Source organism: Hibiscus syriacus, unplaced genomic scaffold (assembly GCF_006381635.1).
Source record: "Hibiscus syriacus cultivar Baekdansim isolate YM2019G1 unplaced genomic scaffold, ASM638163v2 tig00005294_pilon, whole genome shotgun sequence".
Lineage (NCBI taxonomy): Eukaryota > Viridiplantae > Streptophyta > Magnoliopsida > Malvales > Malvaceae > Hibiscus > Hibiscus syriacus.
In genome coordinates this window covers 363,896-384,119 of record NW_024062052.1, presented here as the reverse complement: position 1 = coordinate 384,119, position 20,224 = coordinate 363,896, and the positions used below count along the sequence as shown (strand labels likewise).

General features: G+C 34.7%; 1 protein-coding gene and 1 pseudogene across 1 annotated transcript; one reads left to right on the top strand and one right to left on the bottom strand.

The window, feature by feature from the left end:
• LOC120199014 overlaps nucleotides 1-16,842 on the top strand; it is a 32,287-nt pseudogene extending 15,445 nt beyond the window's left edge.
• A 974-nt stretch (nucleotides 16,843-17,816) lies between these two features.
• On the bottom strand, nucleotides 17,817-19,881 carry LOC120199067 (protein NRT1/ PTR FAMILY 5.4-like). Its single transcript, XM_039200273.1, has 3 exons — nucleotides 19,742-19,881; nucleotides 19,449-19,669; nucleotides 17,817-19,368 (listed from the first exon to the last, which is right to left on the bottom strand). Exons 1-3 carry the CDS (start codon nucleotides 19,836-19,838, stop codon nucleotides 18,025-18,027), a joined length of 1,662 nt encoding a protein of 553 aa, XP_039056204.1. The 5' UTR covers nucleotides 19,839-19,881; the 3' UTR covers nucleotides 17,817-18,024.
• Nucleotides 19,882-20,224: the final 343 nt, after the last annotated feature.

Genomic DNA, 20,224 nt, shown 5'->3' with positions numbered 1-20,224 from the left:
AATACTAACTTCAGGGTATTAGTTTGAAACATATTTTTCTTTGTTATCTGATGCATTTTGTGAACTATGATAGAATAATGACTTGGGTGAATACAATGCAAGTTTGAAACATATTTGTCTTTGTTTTCACTATTTAAATATCATGTCTGTTTATTTACTGATTTTTGTATTTAATTATTTAGCGACCCGATAGAGTGGAAGCTTTACGTCGGGTTATGCTTGCACGACGGAGTTCACGCATCAGACAGTGTGCACGTGCTATTAAGTCTCCGTACACCCCAATAGTGCGAAGACACCGCAAGAAGAAGCCCGACTCGCCTGTCATCCCTCAAGAGTCCACTCCTATCGTTGAAGAGGCCCCCCTATCATTCCTCGAGAGTCCCCTCCCACCGTTCAAGAGGCCACTGTCATCATTGAAGAGGTCCCTCCCACCATTCAAGAGCCCGATTCACATGGCGTCATATGTAGGCTTCTTGAGAAACCCTCTGACGTGCCGGACATGATGGATTCAAGTTGGCTCTCGTATGAGTTACCAGCCAGTACCATACCGGTATCTGAAGAGGAGAGGAAACAACTACCGGACACAATTCTGGATAACACCCTTTGGGCTAAGACCGCAGTTGATTTTTATCTACATGAGCGGAGCCAGGGGTGTTTCACTGACATATGCAAGCTCACCGATGATATCTATTTGTTGCTTGATCGGTCTTGGTGGGGCGTATTATTAGGGGTCGAAGACAATGGCTATTTCGATGGGGGGGTAAGTCTTATATTTTTCTTATATTTCAATTTGATTAATTTTTTTTTTAAATTTATGTAAGTCACTAATATATGTATTTTTTTGTAAAAGAGCATATCGATGCGTGGGTGACACGTCTTCTAATAATAAGAAAACTTAAGAAAAATAAAAATATACGATATACAATTATGCCGACGTCTTTTAACGCCGTTCACTTGAAGAATGCACGAGATGAATCATTTGATTTGGGCAATGGACAAGCTAAACTTTATCCTACATGGTGGGAGGTCGATAAGGTTAGTATTTATTTTAGATTGAGTTTAAAGGTTTTATGAAATAAGTGCGCAAATGAATGAATTATTACTTATGATTGCAGGTGTTTATCCCTGTTTTGGAACGTAAACATTGGATTCTCGTCGAGCTTCAGCTCCCATCCCTTAAGACAATAGAGTATGACAGAATGATAAATTACATATCATTGGCCGATTTAAGAGATATTATTAAGGGATGGAGCTCTCATTTGGCTAAATTCTTGGATACGATCAATTATTGGACTCGTTCTGGAAACAAGAAGCCAAAGAAGCTCAATATTACAGTTATTAGAGACGAGACCGCGCCACAACAAACGGGAGGAGCCAGAGGAGATTGTGGTCCTCTCGTATGCTTGGCGTTGGAGCGTTTGACGACGGGAAGCACCAAGTATCTACCTCCCACCGATAGAGATAGAGCTGCAGTAGGCTTGTGGTTTCGGCATTATATGGCTAAATCGATATATACGAGACGCTGCCTACCTGCATCCGCGTTATAAAAATGTCCATAAACAATTGGTAAGTTTATAGACTTTTGGTTTGAAAATGTTTGGTTAAGTACCTAGAATTCAATAATTTGTTGTTTGTAGGTTTTAGATGTGTAGAAAGTGTTGTTTGAGCAAATGTTTGGTTTCTGCAGGTTAATCTCAGAAGTGAACTGCGTGAAAATGATGTATGGCTGCAAAAGTTGATTCAATAGTTTAATTGATTGTTTTTTGATTGTTTAATTGATTTGTAAAAGTTGATTCAATAGTAGATGATTGGAAATAAGAATTATTGCTTATTTTTTGATTGTTTAATTGATTTGTAAAAGATGATTTGTAAAAGTTGATTTGTGTAATTGATGCGAACATAATTCTTATTTGTGCTTGTTTAATTGATTGAAATGTAATGGTTGATTTTGTTGATTTCAATCTGCATTATGTTGAAATGAAAATCGCAATGCGAAATGAAAATCGCAACGAGAGAATCGCAATGCGAAATGAAAATCGCAATGCGGAAATGAAAATCGCAACGAGAGAATCGCAATGCGATTTTCATTTCGCATTGCGATTTTCATTTCCGCATTGCGATTCTCTCGTTGCGATTTTCATTTCGCATTGCGATTCTCTCGTTGCGATTTTCATTTCGCATTGCGATTTTCATTTCCGCATTGCGATTCTCTCGTTGCGATTTTCATTTCGCATTGCGATTTTCATTTCGCATTGCGATTTTCTTGTTGGGATTTTCATTTCGCATTGCGATTCTCTCGTTGCGATTATAATTTCCGTGTTGCGATAGTCAAATGCATGCCTAATAAGTGATAACAACTGAATAACAAGAGTTGGTTAAGTCAAAATGGTTGGCCTGAGTCATTAATTCAACTGAAAATGTTAAAAGTTCACACATAAAATCCACATAATACAACGTTTGCATTTAAAAATCACCTAAGTTAACAGTCCCAAAAGGTGAAGCCAATTGTGATTGGGATTTTAAAGATGATTGCCTTTTGCTTGACACCATATGAGCTTTGGATTTTGATGAGGATCCATATTTTGGTAGAGGAAAAGATGATTTTGATGGCACTGGTGATCCACATGTCAACCTTGTATGACCACTTTCCTTGCACCGACTACATGTCGATCTCTTCTTCTCTTCACCCTTAGACGGTATACGATCGTGACTTTTTGGTCGGCCAGGTAGCCTTCTGTCCATGGCTGGTGGCAAAACTGTTTGTAAGTCATCTGGTATGTCACACTCAGAAGGATGTGGAATAGGGTAGACAATCTCGGCATAAGTCTGTCGATAAACTTCTGTAGTGTAGCAATCCATAGCGTATGCACTTGAATCATCTTGGTTTAAATGAAGAGCAACTTTTATAACATGGCCACACGGATAACCAGATGTTTGCCATTTCATACAACTACACGTCTTTGCATTTAGATCGACTAGCCCATTTAAGTTATTATCCAGTACTTGAAACAAAGTGTTTGAACATGGTTCAACTCTCCATGACGTTGACTTCACAACACGTTTCGTTATCTTTTTTTCAGTCCATGGTGTAACACGATGTTCCAATGTTCCTGTAAATTTAAATAAACAATACTTAGTAAAATATATAAATATGATAAGTTACGAATTCAAAGAAATAATACCTGCATGGTTTCTTTTCTTGTAGTACCACTGTTGAATAGAGGCTCGAAAAAACTCCATTAACATAGTAATGGGTAATTTCCGGGAATGACGACTTAGAGCGTTGATTGATTCTGCACTATTAGACGTCATGAAACCATATCTTGCTCCAAGTTGATGTACTCTTGACCATCTTTCAAACCTGACATCTTCTAGTGTTTGAGCACACTGAGGCAAAACACGTCTTAAACAATTTATATGCTTATTGAAATCCACTTCCCGATAAGCTTTTACAGCCTTCCAGTATGTCCATTTGTGCTTTTTTATACCAGCAGACCTTGATTTTAGATTTCTATACAAATAAACACCACAAAGTCCATGAAAAGCATCTGGGAAACACCTTCTAACAGCGTTGTCAATTGAGTTTGCCCTATCGGATATGATTGTCAGATTGCTAATAGGACCTATGCAATCCCTAAGATGCCCCATAAACCATGTCCATGAATCAGAGGTTTCATATTTGCCAACCCCGTAAGCTATTGGCAATATCCCATTGTTAGCATCCATGGCTACTGCTAATAAGTTTACTCCAAGGTATCGACCTTTCAAATGTGCTCCGTCAACTATAATAATTGGGCGCATGCAAGTAATAAACGAACGAATCTACAAAATAATATACACAAGAAATATAATCATTTAAATGTGAAATGCATGTAACTAACAAAAATGAGTCAACAAAATTATATTGATTTACTAACCGTAGCACCAATGGCGATAAACAGCAACTCAAAGTGTCCATCTCTATCTGTTTTGATATGAGTTACCGACCCAGGATTTTTCAGCTTTAAATTGTGACAATAAGCCGGCAGTTGGGCAAACGATGGTTCTGGCGACCCCCTCAACAATTCCAAGGCATAACATTTGGCTCTCCAAGCTTGAGAATATGATATACTAATCTTGAACCGAGCATTCATGTCAGTCATAATTTCATGTCCCCGATATACCCTGCCATTCAAAAACATTAACTCAACCAGAAAACCACCCAACACCTTTTTGTTTGCCTGTCTATGGTGAGGAAAAACTTGGGTTCTTGAACATGTATGTTTATCAATAAAAGTCCTAACTTGAAACATTTCGTAATCTTTTATTCTCTTTGCAATCATACGCCACGTACAGTTTTTGTCAATCATACACCTTGTTTCGAAACGATCTTTGCTTGATTTGTTAACTTTTAGTTGATAGCCATCTTCCACACATTTCGTATACAAAGCTATCTTCAAGTCTTCCTTTGTATCAAAACAATCATCTTTCTTGATACGAATAACTTTTGTGTAACAATCAACTGCTTTCTTTACCAACTCTTCTTCCGGTATCTGAAGTAATTCTGGCATATTCCAGTTATACGCCCGTGGCATTTTCTTTTCTTCGGGGACTTTTTCTTCTTCTTTTTCTTCTTCAGGATTATATGAATTACAGAATGGATGTTCAACATGTTCATTCACAGTCGTAACTTCCTCCTCATTATCATCAACAATACATTCTTCGGCAACGACTGTTTCATCATCAAAATTCGGGTATTGACCAATATCAAAATCATTACACGCAGGGTCTGTTTCTTCTTCTGAAACATCATCAAAATCCGTGTATTGACCAATATCAAAGTCCGGATATTGACCAAGACCAAATTTTGAATACTGACTAGTACTCACAATTTTTTCTGTTGGCTCATCATCGTCTAACTGGTCAATACGAAAACCGGAATTTGGTGCTGAAAGTTGATTGGGATTTGGATTAGAGAAAGGTTGTGGGTTTTGAGAAAAACTTAGTTGATTACTACCCGCTACTGACCCAACAATACTACTTCTAGGTTCAACAACATACAATGTAACATCATCTTGTGAAACACTAATATAAGCAATGAATCGTTCAACATCTTCATTGTCGGTTAACAAATAAACTTTACCATTTCTCTGATAAGATAGCCTAAATCCACTTAGGGGCTCTAAATTCAATTTATTTGAAACACGTAGCATTAGAGTTTCATAAGTTAACTTTTGTAAAGACAATTTTAGTTGAAGATTCATGGGTAAAGGCATATATTGTAAAACACCATGAACATTATCCCATGACCCTCCAAAACACAAATCTATCCAAACATGATCAACATTAGATGATTTCATGGTTGTAAATTAATTTACTAAACAGACGAGCTGCAAAACTAAAACATGTTGCCGGATTGGGAAGGATGTCGTTGGATATAGGAACGGATGTCGCCGGAGAGAGTGATAGATGGAGATGGAATGAGTTGCGATTTAGGGATTTAGTTTTTGATTTGCTGCTGTTGCGTAGTTATATACCCAAAATTTCAGTGTTGTGATTTACAGATTCTCGTTGCGATTTACGGATTATCGTTGCGATTTACAGATTCTCGTTGCGATTTACGGATTATCGTTGCGATTTACGGATACGCGTTGCGATATACGGATACGCATTGCGATTTACGGATACGCGTTGCTATTTACGGATACACGTTGCGGTTTACGGATACGCGTTGCGATTTATGTGTTCGCGTTGCGATTTTCATATTCGCGTTGCGATTCTTGAAAATCGCAATGCGAATTTGTACTATCGCATTGCGATTTTCAAGAATCGCGTTGCGATTTTGGAAACTGATTTGCGATTCTGGGGATCGCGTTGCGATTTTTATTTCGAGTTGCGATTTTGTTGGTCATTTTGGCAAATCCAAAAAAAGTTGGTTAAAATCGTATATTATAAGGCATTTTTGGTCACTGAGGCGATTTTCTCTAATATTTAAGGTAAAACATATTAAATAATAAATATAATTATATAACTATAATCAAAAAATAAATTTGGGATTAAAAAAATCATAACAAAATGATATTGTTTGGTTTAATTTTTTTAAAAAAACAATCTCACATGGCTAAGAAACATAGAAGAACATCCCAAAAGTCTAAAGAGTAAAAATATGAGAACAAAACAATCTCACATTGCTAAGAAACATAGAAGAGCATCACAACTAACTTCTATAAATAATAGAGGTAATTTGGCATTCAAAATCATGGAGCCTTTTGGTGAGCATTGAGTGAACTATTCTTTCACTTCAATTAAGCTCGAATTTTAGGCTTCAATCGAGGTTCTAAATTTTTTTTGAGTTCAAGTCTTTTTGAGTTCAAGTTTCAATATTATATTTCGAGTTTGAGTTGAACTTGATAATTTTTAGCTTGTGAGTTTGAGTTGAGTTGAGCTTACTTTTAAAGTTTTCAAGTTCGAGTCGAGCTCAGCAATACTCGAGTTCGACTTGGCTCGTTTAACAAACGATGTTGTTTGGTTTAATTTAAAAAAAATCCCGGTTTTTTCCGGTTTTCAGCCGATCCGGTTCGAACGGTTCAACGGTTCTGGCCGGTTCACTAATAACGGTTCAACCGGTTTAGATTGAATCGGACTAAGCAACGGTTCCCGATTGAACCAGCCGGTCCGGTTTTCAAAACAGAGCATGAAAGAGGTTGTTGAGCTTCTAAATCCAATCCCCACATGAATTTGCGCCTGGGAAATGATTAATTGATGGCAAATTTCTTTTTATCATTATAAGAATGTTGTATTGGTTTGTTCATGTGATCGTATCTTTTTAATGGGGTAAGCTCGTGTGAATGATGTAAATAGCTTATGATGATTTAGGCAATAACCACATCATTGAGTGAGAACAGGGCCCTTGAGTAACTCCCTTCAACCTCCAAGAAAACAATGGAAAATCCCTACCAGACAACACGATGAGGCTAAGAGCAGCAACCACCTAACTCCGGCTGAGAATACCCCAAATCCAAAGTGAAGTGTCGGCTATGAATGACAAACAACGAGGGAACCGTAAACTTTTAGGAAAGTCCAGAGTAAACTTTTATGAAGTTTCTGAAGGAGGAGGAAGAGTCAAAGAATAAACTAGTAAAATTATTGGAAAAAGGACGCGTAAAAAGGGAAGACCAAGGAAGAAAAAAAGTAGACAAAATGCCAGTGAAGTGGCGGTACTAGTGGACATGTTATAGAAGTTGACACCTTATAGGGAGACTCGGTCGCAGATGCTGGTTAATTGGCTGTGAGAAAGAAGTGAGAACAAACCAGAGCTCTTCAACAACAACAACACAATCTGCAAGGTTTCTTCGAGTCCGGTAACTACTTTTGCAGTTTAGTTGCCGCTGCATTAAGCTCTGTCTCCATTATTTTCGGTGCCAGAACAATCAAACTTGAGGTGAGTGTTATTGTATGAGATAGGGGGAATAGATCCTTTATATATAGCAGTGAAAAAGAATTTAGTTCAATCAAGAAGATTATTGGAAAATATATGAAGTTCAATCAAACATGCATGATATGCACCTTCAAATACGTAAGTAATTTTTTAAAATCTTCGTCGCCATCAAACTTGGTGGCTTGAATAGAAAAATACATAACATGAGTTGTTTGAAGAACTGGAGCTTGAACTTTCCCCATCATTTAACTTTTACTCTTTGAAAAAATCTTTCAAAAAAAAAACTTACTTTGAGAAAAATGACTGCAATAATAGAAAACTTGTGGACCTTTTATGAAGAATTAAGATGCTTTTGTATGTGAAAGTGAAACAGAGATAGAAATAGTCAAATAACCTGTGCTAGATCGTTTGCATTATGGAAGATTGCGTTCTCTTTGTCACTTGTTTCGAAGAAGAAGAAGGCACATAGTTTTTTTTTAAGGATTAATATAAAAATAAGTGTCTAAATTATACTCAATTAATTTTTGGTTCCTAAAGTTTTTTTCGTTACATTTTTATGTGATTACCGTTTAAAAAAACTCGTTAAGTGATATATGTCACGTCCAGATTTTAAAAAAAATATTTTTAAATAATTTTTTTTTTAAAATATAAACGTGATATGTGTAACTTAACAATTGTTTTTAACGGAAGACACCTAAAAATGTAATGTAAAAAACTTTAAACACATATTTTTAACGAAAAATTCTTTAGGCACTAAAATATTTTCCAAGACATTCTTTAGGCACTTATTTTTGTATTAAGACTTTTTTTAATTATTTTGTAAGTGTCAAGTAAGACTTCTGTTAAGGGGTTAACGAAAGTTAACGGTGGAGGGACTTAAACCGGGCAGATTGATAACTTAAGGGACCATTTACCCTTAATTTTTAAATTCGTGATCAAAGTCGATCAAACCGAAAATAAAGGGAGACTATTCGCATAGTTTACCCTAAAAATATAATACCTTCTCACTTAATTAAAAAATAAACTACAATATTCATAATTAAACTTTACTCTCTCTCATATTTCATTAACTTTATTTTTAAATTTTTTAATTTACTCATTAAACTTTATATATTGATTTTTTTTGTTTGACATGAATTAATTTTTTTTTCATATAACATGTCATATTTTTGTTAACATTTTAATACCAAATATGATTAAAATAAAAAATAAATTTAAAAATTCTAAATTATATCTTTAAATTTTAAATATAAACCCTAAATTCTCAAATTATATCTCAAACTCTATTCCCAAATTATAATCCCACTCACCCTCATCCTTGACATATTTACACTCCCATCGACGGATAATGTCTTGCTCGTTGGACGTTAACAAATGTTGAATAAATATTGAATGACAACTTTAATGGAAGAAGAAGAAGAAAAAGGTGTTGCAGTTGGGACAAGAAGTTGATACCGTTGTAGTTGAGAGAAGAAGCTATTGTCGTGATAGAATAGGTGGTGGTCTCGTGAGGGTGATGATTTTAATTTGAGATTTAAATTTTGAGGTATTATTTGGAAATTTAGGGTTTGAATGTAATATTTAATATTTTTTTAATTTATTTTTTATTATAATTTTATATAATATTAACAAAAATATTACATGTCATATGAAAAATAATCAAATAATCAATGTTATCATTGCATGGTTAAAAAATTTCAATCTATAAAGTTCAATAAGTAAATTGAAAAAAATCCAAAATCACAGTAAATAAAATAAGAGATAGTAAAATGTAATGATAAATAATATAATGAGAAAATAACCTCAGTGACCGAAAATGCCTTATAATATACAATTTTAACCAATTTTTTTTGGTTTTGCGAAAATGACAAACAAAATCGCAACGCGATCTTAAATTCGCAACGCGAACTCCAATTTCACAACTCAATTTCCAAATTCGCATTGCGATTGAAATAGTCCGAATTCGCGTTGCGATAGTCCAAAATCATTGCGATAGTCTGAATTTTTACGTTATTTCTTCTAAATTCGCATTGAGAATAAAAGCTTTTGTTGTAGGATTATAATTCGTATTTGTTTCTTAAGAATTTTCTCTAAAAAGATAGTATCCACGCGGACGTGTCGAAGACACGTATTACCACGACCACGACCACGACCACGACCCGACCCGAACCGACCCGAGACGGACGGCGGCAGCGGCGCGCGAGAGTCCCCCTTGTTCTCTTTCACTCAATAAGGAAGTGGGAAATCCAACCCTTAAATACTCATTCCCAATAGTGTTTCCAAAACTATGTGGGATTGAGCATTACCAACACTTGTTTCCAATGCTAAGTTGAAACATTTAACATTTGGAAGTTGAAACACATTTAACACATTTAACACTTCTCTTAACCCAACTTTCGCCAAGTACATTGCCTTCTCAAACATTGATTAAACCTTCTCATTTAATCATTAACATAGATCATGTGCTTAGCTACTTAAAATATAAAACAATAATTACGTTTGTCATTGTTGGTAATACCACTAGTGCATGAGAATCACATCAGATTTGTTGAAATTGTGGGGTGGAAATATAATCAACACAAGACGAATGTGTTCCAAAAGGATGCATCTACATCTTGGCCACCGAGTAGGATGTTCACTTGGTTAAATGTGTTCCAACTTCCAAATGTTAAATGTTTCAACTTAGCATTGGAAACAAGTGTTGGTAATGCTCAATCCCACATAGTATTAGAAACACTATTGGGAATGAGTATTTAAGGCTTGGATTTCCCACTTCCTTGTTGAGTGAAAGAGAACAATGGGGACTCTCGCACGCCGTCGTCGTCGTCCGTCTCGTCTCGGGTCATGGTCATGGTCGTGGTCGTGGTCGTGGTCGTGGTAATGGTAATGGTAATACGTGTCTTCGACACGTCCGCGCGGATACTATCTTTTTAGAGAAAATTCTTAAGAAACAAATGCGAATTATAATCCTACAACAATTAAATAAGATAAGCTTTTATTCTCAACGCGAATTTAGAAGAAATAACGTAAAAATTCGGACTATCGCAATGATTTTGGACTATCGCAACGCGAATTCGGACTATTGCAACGATTTTGGACTATCGCAAAGCGAATTCGAACTATCGCAACGCGAATTTGGACTATCGCAATCGCGTTGTGATTTACATATTCGCATTGCGATTTTCTAAAATCGTAACGCGAATTTGGAAAATCGCAATGCGATAGTCAAAATCTCGTTGCGAATCTGAAAACTGATTTGCGATACTGGAGATCGCGTTGCAATTTAGAGATCGCATTGCGATTTTGTTGGTCATTTTGACAAATCGAAAAAAGTTGGTCAAAATCGTATATTATAAGGCATTTTCGGTCACTGAAGTTATTTTCTCTAATATAATTTACCCTTAAAAAAATAAGGGTAAAGTATACCAGTGACCACCTAACTAAAACTTCTTTTCATTTTGACTATCATTTTTGAATATTTATCAATCAGGTCACCCAACTATTTAAATGCATTCAATCAGACTACTTGTCGTTAACAGTTAACGGTAGTGTTGACGTGACAAATAATAAACTCGGTACAATTACACATTTAATTTAATAAATTTAATCCCCTAATCATATAGTGACACGTGTCAATATCTTATTAAAGGTTATTTTTATCATTTAATATAATTATTTTTTCTTCCAACCAACTAGTGATATGTGTCACTATTTGATTGGATGGAAAATAAACCATAGAGAAATATTATTCTATGGTTTGGGCAGGACTCAAACACGAGTTACTGGTTGTGATAAGGGCGACTTACCACTCCGCCAAGGTCATTATTTGTTCTCTATAATACATAATATTATATATATCTTATAATCTCATCAATACCAGGAAAAAAAAAAGAAAAAAAATGGCTTAGGGTGGAATTGAACCTAGACCAAATATAAAACTTAACAACAAAAAACCACTTAAACAAATTTTTATATTTAACTAATTATTGGATATATTTTATATATATGTTAAACTCTAGTTTATATAAAATTAAAAGAAAAATTAATTTTTATATTTTATTTTTTTTACTAAAACCATACTAATTTTGTTAACTATCATGTCAACACTTCCGTTAACTGTTAACGACAAGTGACCTGATTGAATGCATTTAAATAGTTAGATGACCATATTGATAAAAACTAAAAAATAGAAATCAAAATGAAAATGGATTGTAGTTAGGTGGCCACGTGTATAGTTTACCAAAAAAGTAAATCAACGGTATACTCACAACTAGTGCCGTCCCCAACAGGCCAAGTTTGCTCTTTTTTAATACTTGAGTTGTATGAGAGTTGTTACTTCGGGTGCGGTGTTGTGCTGCATTCAGAATATATTTAGCTTTAAATTTTAAAATTTAGGGTGAACTACTCTAATGGTCACTAATGTTTGGGTTAGAGTTTGTTTTCACCACTGTTGTTTGAAAAGTCATAAATTAGTCACTAATATTATCATTTGTTACAAATTAATTACTAACGTTATTGATTGTTACAAATTGATCACTTATCGTTAACGGCCATTAACAAATGGCTACTACATTAACGAAATATTGATGTGACACATTAAACCATCTGACTTAACATATTTGATCAATTATTTGACTTTTCTTCTTCTTTTTCTTCTTCTTCAACCCATGATTCTTCCAGAGATATCAGATTGTTGCAATAGAAAAAAATCATATTTAGAACTCAAAACTTACATTTTTCCAGTCTAAGCTCTTGGTTGCAGCTTGTGTTAACAACATGGGCCATGGGTGTCTCGTCGGATAGTTTCCAACAATACGGTTGGTTGAGTAGTAGGGTATCTTTGAGCCGAGAAGATGAGCCGTCGAAGACTAGACCCAAGACTAGTCGGTCTAAGCCTACAGATCTTGTTGAACCAGAGATCTAAGATACTACTGTAGCTGGTGAGTTTGAGTTCAGGCTCGAAGATCCTGTCACCATGCTTCCAGCTAATGAGCTTTTCTCTAATGGTAAGCTCCTGTCTTTACATTTCTCGACACTTAAACAACAACAACAGCAACAAACCTCCATCGTCTGATACCAGGTCCATCAAAACAACCAAATCTTGTCCAACGATGGAAATGGATCCTTGTTTTCTCCCAGAGCTTAAAGGTGTTCCAGCAGGTAGATGGAGCTTCTCGGTCTTAAAAAATCCCCCCAAAACACTAATCAACAATATCCAAAACCAGAGTCTCAAGGCCCCAAATCTCTCAAGCATTTCCTCTATAGAACCACAAAGTGTTCATCTTCATTGAATCTCCCACTGTTTAGAGACTCGGATAGCGAGTCTGTGTCCATATCTTCAGCAAGGTTATCATTTTCTTCTTCGACCTCGGGCCACGAACACGAAGATCTCCCGAGGCTGTCGCTAGAGTCCGATAAGCCAAGCCTTAACGCTTTTGCTCCTTGTAAAAATATAAACCCGAACCCAACAAGAGCAGGACGGAGTCGGATCCAGAGGGATTCATCAACAAGAAGGGCTTCCGACATATTTTGTAATACCCCAAATTTTGTCTAGTGACTAAAATATAAGTTTTAAAAGTTTAGTAGATAAAATATAAACTTTAAAAAGTTTAGGGATCAAAATTGTAATTTTAAAAGTTACATATTTGAGTATGTAAATGAACATTTTGGATTAAAACATAGATTTTAGCGGGAATCCGATTTTTTATTACGAGAATTGTGTTAAAAGTTATAAAGTAGTAAAATTTGGTATTTGAATCGGATATTCGGATCGAATCAGAATTTTACAAAAATTTGAAGGATGTTAGAAAATGGTTGGAAAATTAATTTAATATTTTAGATCAGAGAAATTTGGCTCAAAACAGTGCAATTTTTTTAGATTTGACTGAAACAATGGAATTTTAGTGACTAAAATGCAATTTTCAAAAATTGCATGGCCAAAGTGAAAAGTAAAAGCCAAGTTGATTCATCTTTGATCAAGGAATATTTTAATGGATATTATGACAATGGAAATTGGTAATTTTTAAGTTTCATTAATGGTAAATATGAAATTTCTTAATAATTGAATAAAAAATTCAATTATATTAGTATTAAGTCATGTGTTAAGGCTAATTATCACTAGAAAAATCAAGAAAACTTGATCATTTTCATCTTTCATCTCTCCAAGGCCGGAACTCCAAGGATTCCCAAGGTAAAATTTTTATTTTGATTTTTGAAGCTATATACTTGATTTTTGATTTTAGCTATTAGATAGAAAATTAATCTATATGAAATTCTCTATCATTTGGTACCAAAATTTCATGGTGAAGATGATTGTGTTATGGGATTTGATGATTAGGGTAATGAAGAGTTTAGTATTTTAAAGAGTTGATGAAGGATTTTTATGTTTTTGATGTTAGTGATTATTTCTAAAGCATGTGCACTGATTAAAATTAATTGAACATGTGTATCTAAGGTTTGGTCATGTTAGGGTTTGTAAGAATGATGGAATTTTGATTCAATTTGATGTTGTGATTATTGGAAATGCATGAATTTAATCATAGGAGGTTGAATTCATGTTTGAAATTGAACAAAAAGGCCCCCTAAGTGACATGAAGCATTCAACCATAGGGAAGAAAATTGGGGGGAAATGTTGAAAAAAATTCTATGGATTTGAAATGATATTAGAAGCATTCCATGTGATTTGGAGATTGATTTGGAACCTTAAAAGTGCAAAAGGGCTAGTTTAGAAGTTTTTGGAATTGTGGGATATTATCGTAAGATTGAAATATTTGAATTCAATGTTGATTGTTGATACTTGTAATGCTGAAAATTTAGTTGGAAAGTTGTTTGGAACCAAATTGCAAATTTGGTAAAATTGGAGGTGGAATTCGAAATGTCTCAAAACCTTGGGGACTTGTTTGCAAGTTATTAAATGTAGAGGTATTATTTGGGTAAATTATTGAATGTTGGAAAATTTATTAGTATGCTGAATTTTGAATTAAATTTTGAGTTAGGGTTGAATTACAAATTTATACAATTAGGTGATTGAAAATCGAAAGTTAGGAAAGTTTTGGGTTGAAATTATAAATGTTTTGAATGTTGAAGTATTGATTTGAGTATTTTATTAAAGTGCTGGAATTTTAGTAATTAATGTGCAATGATCTTAATGGCGAAGGACCATTATGAACTAAACGAAAAAGTTGAGGTGAATTCTAAAAAGAATTCATAATTTGTGGCTTATTTGTGTAAATTAGCATAAGACAAAGGGTTAATGATGAAAATAAATATTCATGGATTTGGATGAGTATTTTTGAGAACTTAGAAATTTTAGTGGAGATACGATTTAGTTTGATATCGATTTAATTCTGATTTTTATTTTATAAATTTTCGAATGTTAAAATCAGCCTATGTTAGTACAATATTAATGTGTAGTTTGAACACTTTGTGTTATTATTTGGTATTGTCAGACCACGACAAATCTAGCAAATGAACGATTCAAAAGGAAAGGAAAAAGCATGTGATTAGGAATATCGCGTAAAGGGTACTATAGTGAGGTAAATATGAGTGCAACTTATTTATTTAATTATTTTGATTGAGGACGACTTGCGATAAGTTAACCTCAGTTCAATTTACAACACGATTTATAAAGCGTATAAAAATATTTCTATAATATTTATGTCAGTTTTATGAATGACTTAGGGTATGAACCGTGCAAGCACGATATTTTTTATGATGGATTTTAGACGTTATCATTGATAAACTATTAATTAATAAATGATTTTATATGATACATGAGCCTATTGTATGTATATTGAGAATTGTTGGTACATTTGACAAGCCATTAGTTTAGTACTTTTCAGTTATCAGTTATCATATTAAATTTGGTACATTTGTGTACCAATGTCCATCACCGTTGGTGTTCAGGTTATGATTGCACTGAAGTACGTCATATCTCAGTATTAGTTATGATTTTTCATCGTGTTGTGTATAGTGCGCACTGTACTCACGTATCTTATGTTCAAAAATTTTGAATGATTTTCAATTGATAGAAAACATGATATGATTATTTTATCAGACATTGATTATCAGAATTTTCACGAGTTCATGAATTAAAAGAAATTTCAAGTCTCAGTAAAGAAGCTCGCTTGGATAAGTCAACTTTACAATTTAATATTTCATTTAAAATTATTTTATTTATGTTTATGATGTTTTCAGATTTATCTCACCTTAGATTACTACTGCCTCACTAAGTTATACTTAGCGTGTAATGATTTTCATGCGTAGGTTCTAATAGAGATAAATATGAGCAGTAAGGAGCCTCCCGAACATCTTTTTGGAAAATCATACCTATCATCAGTATCAGTAAGACATTTACGATGTTTCTTTTGACTTTTAGTGATATGTATAATTATGTCAGTAGTTCTATTTATTGTATTTATTTTAAAATAATTTGTAAAAGTAAACTATAACTACTTTAGTTTATTTTACTTAGTTTAGTTTTATCAATATTTATGCATGAAAAGAATATTTATATTATTATGTTCTAAAAAGATTTTATGAAAATTTATGAATCGATAAAATCACTGATTAACAAATGAATTTATTTTTCTACGACAAAGAATTAATTTATAAGTTAGGATATTCATAAAATAGTTTCTAAAGTTAAAATAGAAGCGTTTTAAAATGAAACATTTTTTTAAGGAAAATTTCAGTTCAATAAATATTTTATAAGTTGATGTAACACATTTGACTTGTATATCGAGACGTATACGAGTTAAGGTGTTACATAGTCTGTTACAAGGCTTCCTCGTACGATAAAGCTTTAGCGAAACCAGAAGGGAGAATCGATGACAGTAGCAGTAGACCCCATGCAAGCTTCTAGATGGTTGGGTCTTGATAAAAGCTGGTTTGAGTGGTGAAGCAATGGAGAACAATAGTGGTTGTCTGGTTTCTGTTCTGTCAGAGAGAATGGAGAGCAATGAAGAAACATGGGTTGAAGAAGAAGAGACTTGGAGTGGAGAGCAATGGAAAAAACATAGGTTGATCAAACCAATTTTATTAGATGAACTTGCGAAATTCGAAAAGGCTTGGAAAGGTAAAAGTGAGAGTCATTTGGCTGGTTGGAGTGATGGCTTTAGCAAGCCTGCTAATGCTGGTACACATTTCTTTTAACCTTTTATATAGAAGGTTTCATTTTAATGGATTTAGCAACCTTCATTATCATGCCAATGACATCATTTCTTTCATTTTCTTTTTCTTTTTGAATATACAATGTGAATGTAGGACCTAGAAGTCATGAACAGAGGGGTTTGGCAGTGAATGACAGTCGAAGACATCCATATAGAGAGCATGGCAAAAAAGGTGGAAATCAAGGAGAAAACAATGAAGAAGAAGAAGAAGAAGAGTCAAATGGTTGGTCAAACATACCGAGTCAGCTGGTTTAACGTGCTATGTCATCATTACGTTAGTGTAGTAACGATCTATTAACGGTTGTTAACGTCGAGTTACCATTTGTAACAAACGATAACTTTAATGACCATTTTATAACAAACGATAACGTTAGTGATCGATTAGTGACTTTTCAAACATTAGTGGTGAAAACAATCATTCACCCAAACATTAGTGATCATTGGCGTAGTTTACCCTTAGCTTCAGTTTTTAAATAAATACAGTTAAATTATTTTTGAAATTTTATTTATTTATTTATAAAATATATTAAAGAAAAACAATAATTAAAAACTTCACCAAATACTTTGATTAGGTGAAAAATAATAGAATAATATTTTGATAATTGATTATTAAAATTTAAATATTATATATATAAATTGATTATAAATATCTATTAATATGAAGAAATAATTTTAAATTATAAATAAATTAATAATAATAAAAAAATCAACGAGAGACGTGCTTTCGTGGAACTTTAATTTTGGACCAGAACATTTCCTTGACTTTTATTTGATTATTGAGAACATTTCTCTGATGTTATTTCCACACCATACCGTCTCCCATTAACATCTTAGTCAAGATCTAAATTTATGACGCTGACATAGTCCAACTCATCAATATGTTAGTTTGATGTATTTATGGATTGTTATTTTAGATTTTATACTTTAAAATTATTTCATACATTCTTTTGGTAATTTTTTTATTAAATTTATTAATTTATGTTTATATTAAACACTATATAGTATTATTAGCTTTTACCCATAGTAAAATAAGGAAAATTTGTCGTGAGTTTAACGAGCAATGAGTTTAGCAAGCAACGAGTCGAGTTGAGCAACAAAATTCTTTAATAAACTTAACGAGCAATGAATCAAGTCAAACAACAAATTTTTTGGCGAGCACAAGTCAAACATTTATCTAACTTACGATTGACTCGCTTGTAAGTACCTCTATTTGGGATTAAGGGCTAAATCATATTGTATTCCCGAGATTAGGGTCTAGCACATTAACAATAGTAATAACCTTTTCTTTTTAGAGTTTGAACGATGAACTACCCTTGCAAATTTATGAATGACTTGCATTTCATGGTCCACCAAATTAACCTATGTCGGAACAGTAATGGCTGATGACACTACACCTGTATTTGAATGGGGTCCGGCCCGAATGCTTACCGGCCATGATCAGTTAAAGGATCTGCTATTGGGACCGAAACTTCGATTCCTCAATGACTCCCTCACTCTATTCCATGGACTCGGTCTAGTAGCCATTGAATCACCCTCCGAAAACAAATAACCCTTTTCTGAGATTTGACCCGAGGATTCCCGGGTTAACGGTTCGATTCCTCGGGTTGCTTCATTATCAGTCTCGGAGGATGGATCTCCCAAGGGTTCATCGGAGCCTGCAATCCCTTGTGCGAGACCCTCTTCCATTTCCACAAGATTATCCTCTTGGCCTTGGGGCGCCGTATAATTCCAGTAAAATGCGTATGCGAAGACTGTAAGAAAGGGCAAGGAGCCTATACTCATGACACCCAACATCAGAAAATATCGATCCAGCTGACTTTCGCCACTAGTCTCTCCAAACCATTCTCTGAAAACAAATATAATTACTACACTAACAATTTTACCCATTCCCATCACCATTTTATTGAATGGTAACTCGTACAATCTCATAGATTCTGGGACCAGGTTATAGAAAGAGCCCCTCATCCCTTCCTCAACGAGTCCGCCCGTAAATCCCAAGAGCACAAACTGAGGAGTCAACCATAGGATATTCATCGGAATCCGCTCAATCTCGCTGTCGGACACTCCATACTCGTTGATTAACTTCAATCTGCGAACCTCGACCCGCCAAGCAGCTATGCAACACAAAAACGAAACCACCATTCCCATAGCGTTTCGTATGACAAAAGCACGCCTTGCTTGGTTTTCCTTCCAAAATTTTGAGGTTATAATAAAATCCACCAACTGGGAAGTTGTGAACTTTGTTAAGGAAGTGATAACAACGAAAAAAGTTAGAGGAATTCTGAAACCCTTTCCGATTCCATCTTCCAGGTAGTCACTTTGCTCGAGGAAGAAAGTGCTCCCTGCTGACTCCACCAGACAATAGACGAGGAACATCATCCAAAGAGGGACCAATCTTAAGAGACTCCTGGGGTTGTTCATCTGCAATCTAATATTGCTTCGAGGGGGTTCTTTGCTGTAACATCGGATGCCTAGCAAAAAGGCCAAAGAAGCCGCTCCCGTTATTATTGATGAAATCATGACAGTTTGCTTCAGTGACAAGAAGCTTGATGTTACAATAGGAAACAGGGCACCCAGAAACCAAGCTGTACGCCACCAAAACTGTTGCCGAGCCTCCGCCCTTTCCAACTCTTCCGTTTCCGAGTTCGGGTTCTGACTAAATTGGTCCCTGAGAAATGCTTCCAGAGTTGGACTTCGCCCACCTTTCCCCACTGTTACTAGTAGCAGTGCCATGTAAAATGTTCCACTGCTGCCAGTGTGAAAACATAACATCACTAATCCCTGTAATAAAAAAAAAGCAGGTGAATCAAATTAGTCCCTTGATCTTAATCCGATGAAATAAACGTTCAGTCCTCACTTACAGTGATGAAAGCTGCAGTGGTGTAACCAACGACCTTGAACCGGCCTAACCATTCGTCGGCAACATAGGCGATGACAAGTGCAAAGAGTATGGATACACCTTCTTGGGCATTGACAATGGCCGCTGCTTTGGGGAGATGATAAGTTTCCCAGCTACTTGTGACGAATGATATCAACACAGAAAAGAAAGCTTTTTCTACAAACGAATGACTGAAAACTAAACCTGTGTGCATGCAATAATCAACTAATGTAAATACTCATTTCGGGAGTAAACTGGAACAGCTAATTACATTACCTGAGATAAATAAAGCAGCTTTGGAGAAACAGATGTTATAAGACGCCCAGTTGGATAATTCATTCCTCATCTTCTGAAACATTTTGATGAACCCCATCTTTTTTTCTTCTCTCAAAATATAATGAATCTCGTTTTAGTATTAATCACAATCTCTCTTGTATTTATACCAACTCGGTAATTCCTACCATGGAGAAATGGTTCCTATTGGCCTGAATCTTCCTGGAAAGTGCCCGGCGTGATCGCTTTTTAATGATTAATGTAAGAGAAAATAACTTCAGTGACCGAAAATTTCTTATAATATACGATTGTGACCAACTTTTTTTTCGATTTGTCAAAATAACCAACAAAATCGCAATGCGATCTCTAAATCGCAACGCGATCTCTAAATCGCAACGCGATCTCCATTATCACAACGCGTATTTTATTTTCAAATTCCAAACACGAATGTTAATATATTCCGTAATCGTAACTCTTAACCTAAAA